This window comes from Agelaius tricolor, unplaced genomic scaffold (genome assembly GCF_023055355.1).
Source record: "Agelaius tricolor isolate 1412-34295 unplaced genomic scaffold, bAgeTri1.0.p SCAF_12, whole genome shotgun sequence".
NCBI classification, from domain to species: Eukaryota; Metazoa; Chordata; class Aves; order Passeriformes; family Icteridae; genus Agelaius; species Agelaius tricolor.
Genome location: NW_027269272.1, coordinates 7,742,356 through 7,755,451, shown reverse-complemented (window position 1 = coordinate 7,755,451; position 13,096 = coordinate 7,742,356). Strand labels below are relative to the sequence as shown.

The 13,096-nt window shown below is 43.0% G+C and overlaps 1 protein-coding gene across 1 annotated transcript in view; it reads right to left on the bottom strand.

The window, feature by feature from the left end:
- Positions 1–1,046: 1,046 nt before the first annotated feature.
- MYO7B (myosin VIIB) overlaps positions 1,047–13,096 on the bottom strand; it is a 45,658-nt gene continuing 33,608 nt past the window's right edge. The window contains exons 37-48 of the mRNA XM_071437043.1: positions 12,787–12,944; positions 12,161–12,314; positions 10,125–10,280; positions 7,503–7,608; positions 7,254–7,367; positions 6,283–6,370; positions 5,103–5,209; positions 4,479–4,664; positions 3,501–3,617; positions 2,775–2,858; positions 1,946–2,065; positions 1,047–1,130 (exon numbers count right to left, since the gene is read on the bottom strand). Coding sequence (XP_071293144.1) covers positions 1,047–1,130; positions 1,946–2,065; positions 2,775–2,858; positions 3,501–3,617; positions 4,479–4,664; positions 5,103–5,209; positions 6,283–6,370; positions 7,254–7,367; positions 7,503–7,608; positions 10,125–10,280; positions 12,161–12,314; positions 12,787–12,944 — 1,474 coding nt within the window. The remainder of the gene's footprint in view (positions 1,131–1,945; positions 2,066–2,774; positions 2,859–3,500; positions 3,618–4,478; positions 4,665–5,102; positions 5,210–6,282; positions 6,371–7,253; positions 7,368–7,502; positions 7,609–10,124; positions 10,281–12,160; positions 12,315–12,786; positions 12,945–13,096) is intronic.

The following is a 13,096-nucleotide window of genomic DNA, read 5'->3' as shown; positions in this document are numbered from 1 at the left end:
ACTGGGAGTGAGGGAGGAGTACTTGATCTGAGGGGGAAGCAGCTAAGCTTGCTCCCACCATAGTCTGTATCTGCTTTACACACTCAGAGCACACTCTGGTTCCTGTGGCACCAAAGGTGTGTTTCTACAAAGCTCTTAGAGATGAACAAGTGCTGAATCAAATTTTACCACTCAAGCTGTCTACTAAACAGGAAGCAGAAAAGATCAGGACAAATTAAAGCTATTATTCTTGTCTCTGAGGGAATGTCTGCATAACTCCAAACAGAACATTCCTGTGGAGCAGAAAAGTCTCTTTTCAACAGACCTCTGTTAGACTGAGTTCTTCAGTTCTGATTTGCACTGAATAGCTCATCTATATCTTGAAATAGGAGCAACTAAAAGTGATGGACCCAAACCCCAGACTAATTTCAGAGCTTACTAGAAACTGTACAGTAGAAAGTGGTTGTTAGTTTCCAAGAGCATTATAAGATGTAGAAGAAAGAAGACTATTTAATTTAAGCAAGGCTGTGGTAAGTCAGGGGACAACATCTTACCTTTCAAACTGTCCAGTTATGTATTACTAAAGGGCATTTCTCCCCTCTTAGAATTACCAGTAGGAGGGAAAAAATTACATTACCTTTGTTTGCAAAGACTCTTGGGGTTTGTACATTTGGTAAGATTATATTCAATAAGGGGCATTTTCTTTCCGAAAGGAAGACAGCTCTTCATGTGTGTCTGTCTTTGGATGGAGGAGATTCAGGCTATTAGAAGGGGCCCTCACAGGGATTCCCCACTCCCATAGAACATTAAAGTCCATCTAAACTTTCTTTAAATCCAGTATCTGAATGGAATTCTCATACTACATCTAAAACAGAAGTGTTAGAGATAGTTGAAAGCACATGCTCACTTGAGTTTCTCTTGTTGTAGTATTTCAGCAACTCAGTTCATTCAGTGTGTGTTCAGAAGATCAATCAACAAGATTAATATTTTTTAAATGGCATTTCTTCTGGGATATGAAGTTACAGGTAGTTTGGCACAAGTACAGGTCGTGGGCTCTATTTCCACTCTCAGGCTTGGAGGTTCTTTTGCTTGTTTACAGCATTCATGAGCAGGCGTACGTAGGATGTTAACAGGTCATCCATTTTGTAACCCTGTCAGGGAAGAAAAAGTCTTAAATCTCTCAGGGAGCTCCAGAAGCAAAAATAACTATCATTTCCTCCCTCATTTATCATCTTCTTAGGTTATTCCTTACATGGACATCTTTTCTTTCAATATCTGTCACTGGTTTAGTTATAGTTTATCCATTCCTTCCTCTGCTTTTTATAGATTTCAAAAACTTTATAGACCATAGCTCTGCTGTCTCCTTGGTATTCACTCTGTAGCTTGACTTGTACTTAAGATTCTTGCATTTAAGAATCTAAGCTTTTCTGTCAGAGTAGCTAGCCTTTAAATGTTTTTGTTATCTTTACAAACCTACCTTTAAATATGAATACAGTGATGCTTCTCTGAGACTGTGAATAGTATGAAACCAATTGTTAAAAAGGTGATACCACTCCCTGGAAAATATGAAGTCTTACAGGGCTGGCATTACTGCATTACTGTAGGCAGACATGCAAGACAAAACACTCCTTATGTAGCTTTGCAGTCTTCTCAAATTGACAGAATTTTGATGTATGGGAGGAATTTGGGAAATTACTACTTTTCCGTGTCTCCTGTGACATGCATCTTTGCATCAGATAGCATTATATATGAACTGAACCAGTTCTAAATGGCAGCTTTATTGCCACAGCAGTGAATGCTTTTGGTATTTATGGTATAATTGGTATAATTATCATATATATGGTACAATTATTTTGGTATAATGCTGAACTGGTATTTATGTTTTCACACCATCTTTTGTAGCAATCAGGGTTGGAAAGGAAAAATTTGGATTTTGTTGTGTCTTAGTTGGCAAAACTCTTCTTACCAGAGATGTCTCACATAAGAGCCGGTTTCCTCGTACCAGGTTCCCTATGGTCATGTGAAAATATGTGCTCCCACTGCTCCAGTTGGAGATCTTATTGAAGGGGTAGACTACTAAAATATCCTGTAAGGGGAAACAAAGTGATCTATAGAACATTTCTCAAATGAAAAGAGGCTGTTACATAAGAAAACCTGTAGAGCCAGAGAATTCTTGTTCTTTCCCACTTCATTTATAAAAATAATGGATCAAGGTAGTTCTTGAATCCAGGTTAGTGGTACATTGTATTTTCACCAAACAGGTAAATCCTAATCATACTAATGAGACTTCCTTTCATTATATATTGATCTTTGCCTTAGCACACTGCCATTAGATTTACAATAATCTAAACCTGTCTTTTAATTTGTTTGGTTATTGAAACCAAATAGTGATACTCCCTTTTCCTGAGACCTGGGTAAGACCAGACTGTTGGGGTTAGACTGCAGCTAAACATGGCCATTCAGCCTGATCTTTTAGACAGCTGGGGCTTCCTGCAAAGCATTTTTCTGAAGCAGGTCCCTGGGTGCACTGCCCATTCATCTTCCTGATCTTACCACCTTGCCAGGTCTATGATGATTCCCATGTCTTTTTTCAGACATGCTCTATCCTATTCCTTTCCAGAGTAGAAACTGCTAAGTGATTTGAAGCAGTAACATTTTCTTCAGTTTCCCACAGGAAATGAATAGAGAGCCTCTATTCTCTCCTACCATTGCTGGGCAAGGTCCTATCACTGTCCCTAAATTAGCAGGGTCTGTTCCATCCTTCCTTAGATGGACTTGTGAGAAGCAGCTGTTACCTTTGTCTTCTGATGTATCAGTGACACTCCTTGCTTGTTGATTGCAATCAGTACAATCTCTGGGAAATTGGGCTCCGAGGCTTGCTGTAAATGAGTAACACAGCAAGGTAAGCAGAAAATTGAGAAATTATCTGTATCAGGGGCCTAGTGACCTCTAACAGTGTCCAGTGCTTCTTGTTCTCTTTCCCAAATGAATACTGAAACATTTTGGCCGTATATTGATGACTTGAGAAAATGCTACACAACAGCAGAATCAGGTCCATTATTTACTATGCTGTCTGATAACAAGTTTAATGAATGATTGCAAACCATTTAAGAGCCTAGTGAGGAGAAATCAAAGGTAACACATGGGAAATTATTCTTGGGCAACACCCACTCTAGAATGAGAGGATTAGTACCATTCTGTTCTGAAGGAAGAGCACCAAAGCGATAAGATTTGGCAACATTTTCTTGTGGAGAGCAATGACAATTTAGCCCCCTACAGCTACTACACAATTGCAGTAGAGGTATTATAACTAGAGCAACAATATTGCCAGTAAACAACAAGCATAGTTCAGAATGGATAAAGAATCTGTCTCCCAGTTTGGAAGGAACTGAGTTTTCCTCTATAGATTACAGGAATTCAGCTTTATAATGTATTTTTACTTTCAGATATGGAGTCATAGTCCTCTGTATCCCTTGGTACTGATCTACTACCAAATCCATCAGACAGGCCTTCAAACCTACCTTCACCTCAAAAAAGGCTGATCCAAATGTTGGCCACCGGTGTATCATTTTCAAGAAAGCAATCTTGGCCTCATCCACAGTTTTTCCTTCGTGTTTACTATATGCTGCAATAATGCTCTGTTTAGGAGGAGAGGATACAAAGCCAGCTGAGTTGGAGACAGGCAGGTTTCCAAGGCTTAGCCTTAGCACTAAAGACAGCATCAGCTCATCATCACAATCAGGCTTTATGCCCCAGCAGCAGAAAACTGAAAATGAAGACAGCTGCTATGCCATGGGGCAAGGTGAAGCCAGAACCCTCCAGTGTTCCTTATTCCTCTGCTGGGTGAAGGAAGCCCAGCAGCCTGAGGAAATGGACTTCAAGGCACAGGGGCAATGTGAGATAAAACTCAGAAAGCCAGTGTTCAACACCCACAGACACAAATTACATCTTTGGCTGAAAAATGGAGGGTGAATTTTCCCTTTGCATTTGAAAGAATGTCCTGTGTTTTCCTCAGCAGACTAAGTGGTAAGTACTCGCTGAAACCTCATTGCCCTTTTTGAGGATAAAAGAGCCTTTTGCTGTAAGTATCATGGACATGGTGCAAGGAGATTGATTTGCTGCCAAGAAATACTTATGAGACATATTAATTTTCTATTTCTGTCCAATATCCTCAACTTCCAAGTCCCATCACTGGCTCTCCTATCTCTAACTCTTTTTCTGGGCACTAGGAATAGATTAGTATCTCCAAGAAAGATGCACACTTCAGATAAGCCATCCAGGCCTGCAGATATCTCTCAGAATTTTGGTAGAGTATGTAAAATTTGGATTGTAAAAAGCAAATCCTCTTGCTATCCTGCTGGCAAATCCAGCAATATCCAATACCATCCCTCCAGAATACTTTCAAAGACCATCAGATCAAAAATGTAGTGTGGCTCAGTGTGTTTTCTCTACTAAAGCTCTGTAACTGTAACATGACTAATGAAGGCTGATGTTCTTACCTTCTTCCATTCATCTGGTGCCACTGCTCGGAGCAGATTGTCTGGCACCAGCTCCTTCAGGATTTTGGGGATGGCTGCCAGCTGCGTGCGGTCGTTGTTGAAGCGTGCTTTATAAATCAGCCCTGCCAGCTGCACAGCTTCATCCTTGGAGCACTTGTGGTAGCCTCTGAGGTACTTTGGCAGCTCCTGCAAGAGACCAGCTCTGAATCCAAACAGAATAGACTTAAACATTCTAAAGTTGTGAGGTCAGGACACAAATCTTGCCAAACACAGTCCAAAGACATCCCAAGAACTTTTAGCTCCTTCTGAAGGTTCTCTGGATGATCTTTAAAGATCCAACCAAACTTTCTGTGATTCTCTGATTTATGGAGCACAATGAGCATTTGCACAGTACAGTGAGCTAAAGGAGCTGTACTCTCCGATATGTTCAGTGTATCTCAGGTGTGAACACTGGGAGAAATAAATCTGTTCTGAGGCTGAGCTGTGCCCCTCTCTGGAGGAGGTATTCCTCTGGAGGCTCCGTAATGCAGGCTTTCAAGAGGGAGACAGTAATACTCCTACAGACTTCATTTCTCACAAGAAATTAAGATACCACAAATACCTCTTCTTTAGGGAGCTGCTCACCTGGTGGTAATGGAAAATGGTATCAGCTTTCAGATCCTTGCCAGGAGTTACATTCAGCCACAGCTTTCTCATGAAGTACACCTCATAGGCCACAGACAGAGCAGCCCCTAAGGAGATTAGACCTTGTTAGTGTTCTCTGTGTCACTGATAGTCCTACAGTTTTTAAATGGCTTGTGAATTTCTTCAGAAAAGTAATTATGGATTTAATAGTAATGAACAAAATTATTAACAAAACAATACGAAAAGCCATTTTAGATGACAAAACAAATCAGTTTTCAGTTCCTGGACACTGCTTATACAATGATCAGATGGAAGAGAAGTTGAGGGACTACCACTGAGTGTTACTGGTGCTCATGACAGCTGCCTGCTGGTGTACAATACACCCAAATTCTCTTACACAGATGTGAATACATCTCCTGATGGCTGTGCTTCTACAAATGAATTGTGATTTAGTGCACCCACATCTTTATACTGTGATTTTCAGAGCTCCTAGCAGCTACATCAGCTGAGGGAAGAGAAGTTAGAAGGTCTTAGATACATAGACAGAGCTTCATGGAGTTGAACCTCAGCTGTCCTGAAATATGCAAAGGTGAGGACAAATTGATACAGAGTTTGATACTGGTTTCAAAATATGTAGTATCCATGGGTGGGAGTGGGATGGTAAGTGCAAGGAATTGCTATTATTATTATTATTATTCTTACATTGCTTTATTCAAACAAGTGGTTCCTTGACAACATAATGTGTCTGGGTATCACCAGGTAATAACCTGGTTAAAAATTTTTTAACAACTCAAGAAATCTGAGTCACACTCTGTAAAGAACCTATTTGCATGTGTTTGCTGATTCTTGGTATTTGAGGATCGACCTATCTAACTTGCATATATCCAGCTGTGTGTTTTGGATACAACAGGTCAAAAAAATCTTCTGTACCAATTTCAAATTTCTGGAGAGTTTCCCCCCGCAGAAATGTTCTGGTGTTTTTGATAGCCAGTGCTTGGCTGCATCAGGTCACTGATCTTGCTGCTGGTGCAGGCATTAACTGTGTATGTACAAACAAAAATGATACAAGACTCTGCTAAACACTTCCCAAGATGGAGTGAATCCTACTGGATGAATCAGCTGCTTTCCAGTTCAACACAGCACCTCATGCAGCTTCTGGTCATGCTGGCATTCTCCTTACCATCTTTTCCTGGCCTGTTCCTTTTGTTCCAGTCTGTCACCTGCCTTAGTGAGTCAAAGAAGTAGTCTGCTTCATTCTGACTGATCACCTGCAGAGGCCACGGAATGACAGAGAGAAAGGAGGGGTTAGCACATCATAAAATACTGCCTGTGCCACATACCCATGTATCAAGCTGAATTTTCTTTCCCTGTCTGCAGTGAGAGGGCAGAATTATAGCAGAAAAGAAGTAGAAAAATAAGAGGAGAAAGGCCCAATTTATTTATATTTCATACCGGGATCTTTATTGCATCTTCTGTTGCTTTTTGCTTTCCAGGTTGTTAATTGAAGTCAAGCTGAAAATGCCTACCTTATTCCCAGTCTTCTTCCCTTTGTAAAGTGTTGTTACATACTGGGTTTCTCTTTTCAGGAAGGCAGCACACCAGAACCTCCCTGTGCTAGGGCTCTGTGCTGCTTTTGCCTTAATCACAGCTTCAGAGAGAAGGGACCTCTCAGTGAGACAGCCAGCCCAAGCTTCAGCTCAGCCAGGGCAGGCTCCCAACAAACCAGAGAGTGATTAACTGGTGCTGGTTGCCCCTCCTTTCCCTAATCCTAGTGGGCACTGTACATGTGCAGCACATCTGGGCAAAGTCTGGGTGAAAATGGGTTGAATCCAGCAGTATGCAACCATCCTAGCAGCTGCTGGAAAGCCTACATCTCTGCTTTTAGTGCCACCTGGGCAATGGCAGAATGATAGAAGCTCTGCATCTCCATCCAGCTCCTTCAAGAGACTGAAAATAATTGTCAGGTGCTAAAAGTTCAAGTTTAGGTTGTATCCCCTCAGTAAGACAGAAGCTGTAATCACCTGCTCTGGTCCTTGGCTTTGTATGGTTGTTTAGGTGGCCTGGTAATTAAATACATATTACCTGGTAATAAAGATATATTAAGAGAGGAGGGGCAGCCTGGCTACCCTGCCAGAGTGAAGGAGGAGTTACCTTGTCTGCAATCTTCACAAAGAGGCTGAAACCTTCCCAGGAGTGCAGCTGCAATTTGGAAGCGATGTTCTGACACAGAGTCTGGATTTTGGTGTTTGTTCCCACATCAAATGTCTATGAGATAACAAGACTCTTGTTACACAGAGGAGAGTAAGAAATAAGAATATTTAATGTCTTCACACATGCTCCTGTATGAGCACATCATGGCTGGAATAATGGTCAAGGCCGGGAAAACAAGTAAGTGCTCACCAGTTCTGTTTCGTTGGGGAAGCAAATCTTGTGTGAGATCTTAGTGTTGTTCTGTAAGATGGCCTCAACCTCCACAGGATGAGGTGCCCACTTCCTGCAGCCACTCCTGGAAAATGCCACCACCATCATAAGAGACATTAGTCTAATCACTGAGGAAATGAACAGCAGTATTCCAGCCAAACAGCAGGCACCCTCCAAAGTGCCAGTACACTGTGATGGGGCCGGCTCCAATGCACCTCCACCCCAGTGCAAATTCAGTGTATTAACAGCAAGAAACTGAGGGTCTTATTAGCACATAAAGTGAAAGTCTGTTCTGCTCTGCAAGGAGGTTGCATGAATAAGGCACCTTCCTAGCCAGCATCATTGCCTCTTCTGTGGATTCAGCAGCATTTTTCCTTATATAACAGCTACAAGGAGAAATACATTTTATTTAATTCCTGCATCAGTAAAAAGATATGTGTTTGGATACAAAATGACTTGGAGCCCAAGTACCAAAAAGGTCTGGAGGGCTGCTTGAAACCATCTGATATAAGAGCTGGAGTGCAATCACTGACTTAGGAGGTGCTTAAGCTGTACAAGCCCAGTTCTTTGAAATTACACCTCAGAGCAGAGCTGCCTTTTACAGCAACAGAACTGGCCCTGGAGTCTCAGTCATGCCAAAATCTTGACATTAAAGATGTCAAGTTAAATGTTAAAGTGAGTTAAAGTGAGAACAAATCTGGCAAATTACCTCCTGGGGCTGGTAAGTTCCTGTCCTCAGTGGCACAGAGCAAGCTGCTCAGGTATTTTGAACACCATTGTTTATGGGCCTCTCACACAGGGTTGGTCTTTTAGGAGGAGGTTGGTCTGGATCCAAGCTTTAATTGTGTGCATTTGAAAACTAATTATTTTCCATCCAATGAAGAAGCATTTCCATTTGGAGAAGGAAGATTTGACTGTGACCAAGCTGAACAGCATGTGCTTTGTACTGTGCAGGGACTTACTAAGTGTGGAACTGTCCTACTCAGTCACCTGTTCCTGACCTGGCATCAGAGGGAGGCCCTGGGAGCTCAGGGCATTGCAGCAGTTTGGCTGCAGAGGCACAGGGCTACCCACCTCTCCTTGCAGCCTCAGCTAGGAATTCACTGCCAAGGTGAGATCTGTTTAACACCCATCAGGGTGGTTCCCTGGCCAGGATTCTGGGGGTGAAGCTGTAAAGTGGTTTATGGCAGGAAAGGTGTGTACCCCAGGGCTCAGTTGGGTTCCCCTGTGTGTATTTAGGTCAATCCTTTGAGCTGCCTGCTCTACCCTTTCCAAAGAGACCAGGTTACTTACAGGGAGAAGTTGGACTAGATGATCATTGAAGGTCCCTTCCAACTGAAATAGTTTATTCTGTTCTATTCTATCCTATCCTAAGCAGATGCAAGTTTAATCTTAGGAAAAGAACTGCTCTTAGAAGATAAGATGTCTTTTTTCCACTTCCCATCCTCCAGGCTCCAGATCTGGGGCAGTTTAGCAAATAAAATCCTCCTTCAAGCAGCCCATTCTGCTTTCCCCTCCCTATTTGCTGTTTCTAAAGAAGCTCTGTACAGCTCAGGGCTTAGAGCATGAATAGCACATGATATAGGGCAGCAGGAATTTTTAAGTCTTCTCCATAGAAATAAACAATGAATAGCATTCCTTGCCATGCATTTTTCAGACACTTCAAAAGCGAGTTCAATGTGTGGTGACATTTCCCCAGCAGTGCCAAACCCCATCCACTGCAAGGAGGATATACACTGTGTTAGTGTTCCCCTAGAGCCTGACCTGTGGGGCTCACAGACAAACATGTGGCCCAGCCTGAGGGAAAGGGGAAGATGCAGGAGCTGGAAGGAGAAATCTTTGGGCAGATTCTTTACTGATGAGGTCTGTGGCAGGCAAGTGGTAAATCACAGCACCATCAAAAGGGAGAAAGCTGCAGTCAACCTTGGTGCCAAAGCTTTGTTCTCAGAGGGGCAAGCTGGGTTATTCCAGTGCTTGGAGGAATCTAGGGAAACCTTTCCCCTGCAGTTGAGTTGATCCTTCCTGAAATCCTGTTAGCCCTTCTTCTCTCTCTGGTTTTGTAATGTCCCTTAGAATGACAACTCGTTCAGAAGCTCAGGAAACACTGGGGTTTGGGGGTCTTGTTGCTTCAGCCTGGGGTAATGCTAAGTGGATGGAGAAGTGCCTTGCTGTGAGCAGCCAGGTAAGAGTCAGGGCTTTGTTCATTTGGGGTTTTTTAAATAGGAATTGATTGTACCGATCCTTTCAACAAGGACATGCTACCTTACCAAAAGTAAGGTCAGGATAGTATCAGTGATGTCATTCCAAGCTGCCTGCCTTTAGGATGTTTGAAATACCCAGCTCTGGGAGGCAAGTGATTATATGTGGTGGTTAACTTTTCAAAATGCTACTAACTCTGAAAGAAAAAAGTGAAACTGTGACATATACCTCTCTTCAATGGTTCAAAGTCCATAAAGAAAGTTAAAAATAATGATCACTTAAAAACCCAAGATGTAAAGAGGAAAAGGAAAGCAACAGTTGTACTGTTTTAGTCTATGTGGTTTTTGGGACCTGATTTTGCTATTTGAGCACTTTGAGCTGGTTGTATGCCAGATTATTTACCTCATTACTGTCTGAATCCTCCGACGGCACCCCAGGGCCAGTGTTTCTTTCTGGCGTGTCTCCATGAATTTCTGGGCGTGTTTGAGCAGTGACTTGCTGGGTGGGAAGAGGCCAGTGCAGAGCCAGAGGAGCTGCCAGCCCTTGGTCTCGCTGTACCTGGGAACACAAACCAACAGTTCTGCTACAGCCACATAGAATTCTCTGTTTGACCACACACCAGCTACAGGGAAGAGAAATGCACTCCAATCGTGGTCCCATTGTGCAGAGCTGCAAATCAACAGAGCCTTCACCCAGGTTCTGGCATTCATTTGCTGTACAGCAACCACAGCCTGCATGTGAAGATAATGCCAAGTCCTGCATGAGAAATACTCATGACAGATGCAAAACTCATGGATAAATATAAATTCCAGTTTAGAAGAAAGCAGCAGTGACCCTGGTGCCATCCTCTTAGAAAGCCACTGTTGATTTCGTGTTCAAGCTCATATGTATTCAGATCCTGGTTTCTCAGTGGATGTATTCACCTGCCCTCTGCACTGGCTTTGCTCAGAGCATGAACACTCTGCATGCAATGGCTTCCCCTTACAGGCACTCCTGTTCTGAAAAATGAACATGTTGATAGCATCATGTAGTGAGGTAGATGCAGTTCTTAAATGTTCCAGATCAAGCTGGTACTATTTTCAGGTGGAAATCCAGTTATTCCAGCCTGTGCATCTGTGAAATCTGCCAGTTGAAGCTCTTCTGGCACCTTGCCCTCACCATTAAGAAGGGCTGTGCAGCCCTGAGGTGGTCAGTCATTCTGCCTCAAAGCCAGGAACACAACACACTTCAGCTGTGTGCAGAGATTGCTCTGAAATGCTCACTGGTGTGAAGTGGTTTTGGTTGGGAAAGTCAGAATGTCTGGCTCTGAAAGGGCATGAGACTTTTCTGAATAAAGAGGTTCTGGCTTCTTTATTCCCACTTGCTGTTCTAATTTTGTAGATGAAGACAGACTATTTTAATCCCATTTATACTCTATAGAGTGGTATTTGTGTCTGTGTGAGAGCAGGACATGGTCCACAACACAGCAGCCTGGGAAGGATGAAAGATTTGTTGCTCTGGCTGTTGTAATGAAAGTATATGCAAATAGCCAGCTTTCAAGAGTTGTTTTTTCCACATCAGTGATCCCGCTCACATTGGTGGAACTCATCAGGCATGGCACTGGCACCATGGTTACAGACTATGCATTAAATAGCCTGTAAGATTCACTGCCTGCAAGGGAATTTGCCATTCAACACTGGCACACATGATCAAAGTTCCACTACATGTAATAATTGTGGAACGGAAGAAAGAAAATAAATAAACAAACAGAATGCATCCAGAAATGGGCAAACAATTTTGTTAATAATTAATACTATTTTAAGCTGCTTTTTGCAATTCATTTTTTCCTGGAAGTAGATCAAATTATCATTTTGTGAATGGGGAAGAAAACACCAGCCCATTTCAGAGACTTTTATGTGGGCAGGTGCCTCTGTAACCAATCTGTTCTGCAAGGCAGTTTTGTAACCTAATTAATATAACTACTCAAAAGTGTTTATTCACTGGTGGTAAAAATCCAGTGTAAACTATGTTTTCGTGGGAGGGGAATGCTGCTGTTGGGAAATTCAGGTGGAGAGTTGCCAGGGCAGTCAGTGAAGGGATGCAAGGACTATGCAGTGCCATGTTTCCCCTACAGACTATTTTGGGAGCAGGAGAGCCTCAGTGACTCTTGCCTGCCTCACAGCACAAAGAGATGGGCATGGAATGCTGATGGGAGCAAAGCAGCAGCTCAGGGGAGAAGACTGATGGTACTCTCTGGCCTCTCCCTGCCAGGGAGTGGTCCTGAGCACTCCACAGAGGTAAGCACTGCCTGGCCAAAGGGAGAGAGGAACCTGTTACTCCAACATTTGTTTATCCTTCCCCTGCCCCCACTGCATCACAAATGCAGCAAACGTTCCTGATGCCCCCTGCACTTGAGGCCTGGCTCTGCAGGAGCAGGGTGTTTGCACCCAGGTTAATACCTGTTTCTGTTCTCAGTCAGTTGTTTCATAATCTGACAGTAAATCTCATCCCTCAGGACCTCCTCCTGGATAGCTGGCACAAATATCTGGTCAGTGACTTCCACAGAGGAGTGTGCCTGTTTTGAGGGGTAGTCTCCCATGAATTTCATGATGGGTGAATGTGCTGTTAAGGAGAAAAGCAGAAATTTTGGAAGGCAAATGGGAAGTTTCATCTGGATCCTAACATGTTAGTGACTTGGTTGATGTTTAAGTGGCTAATGCTGGGAGGAAGGTCTGGAGCATGTTCCCTGTCTGTCCCTTACCCCCTTTTCCTTTGCAGCAGCAGCTCCTTGGCTGTGATTTGTACTGTGCTAATAGCTGCATTCTCTGGGCATATGCAGTAAATCTCTCTCACTCCTGAAACCAGGTTATTAGTTTAGTGAGCCATCAGTAGCTGTGGAGTACTGGGAGGAAATTGGAACATTTCCCTATAGACAAGGGAAACAGATTTGATCCACTCCATCTTTATGTGAATGTATCCCCTGTAAGGTGGCCGAGGCATCTCAATAGAGGTAATTTAGTGGACCTGGCTAACTCTTCCTTCCCCTTTGTGTTCTCAGATCCCAAAGAGAGGAGAGAAAGGATATCAATGAAGGCCTGACAGGCCAAATCTCGAAGGTCAGGGTCTGTGCATGCTCTCTTCAGCAATGGCTGTTTCAGAGGCTCCTTGGAATGTGCCCACAGTTGACTGTGCCCACGGGATTTCTGGAGAACAGCTTTGCTGATGGATTCTTTCTCAGGAGTCCTGAACAAAGACAAGTGCAAGCAATACAAAATTACTGGATCAGTATTGCTTTGAACAAAGGAGGTCATTATCATAGAGTCATATCTCTAGACCTGTTCTTTCACAAGACCGTGATCTCAGATCTCCTTTGATTCTGTAGATCAAGAAGAGCT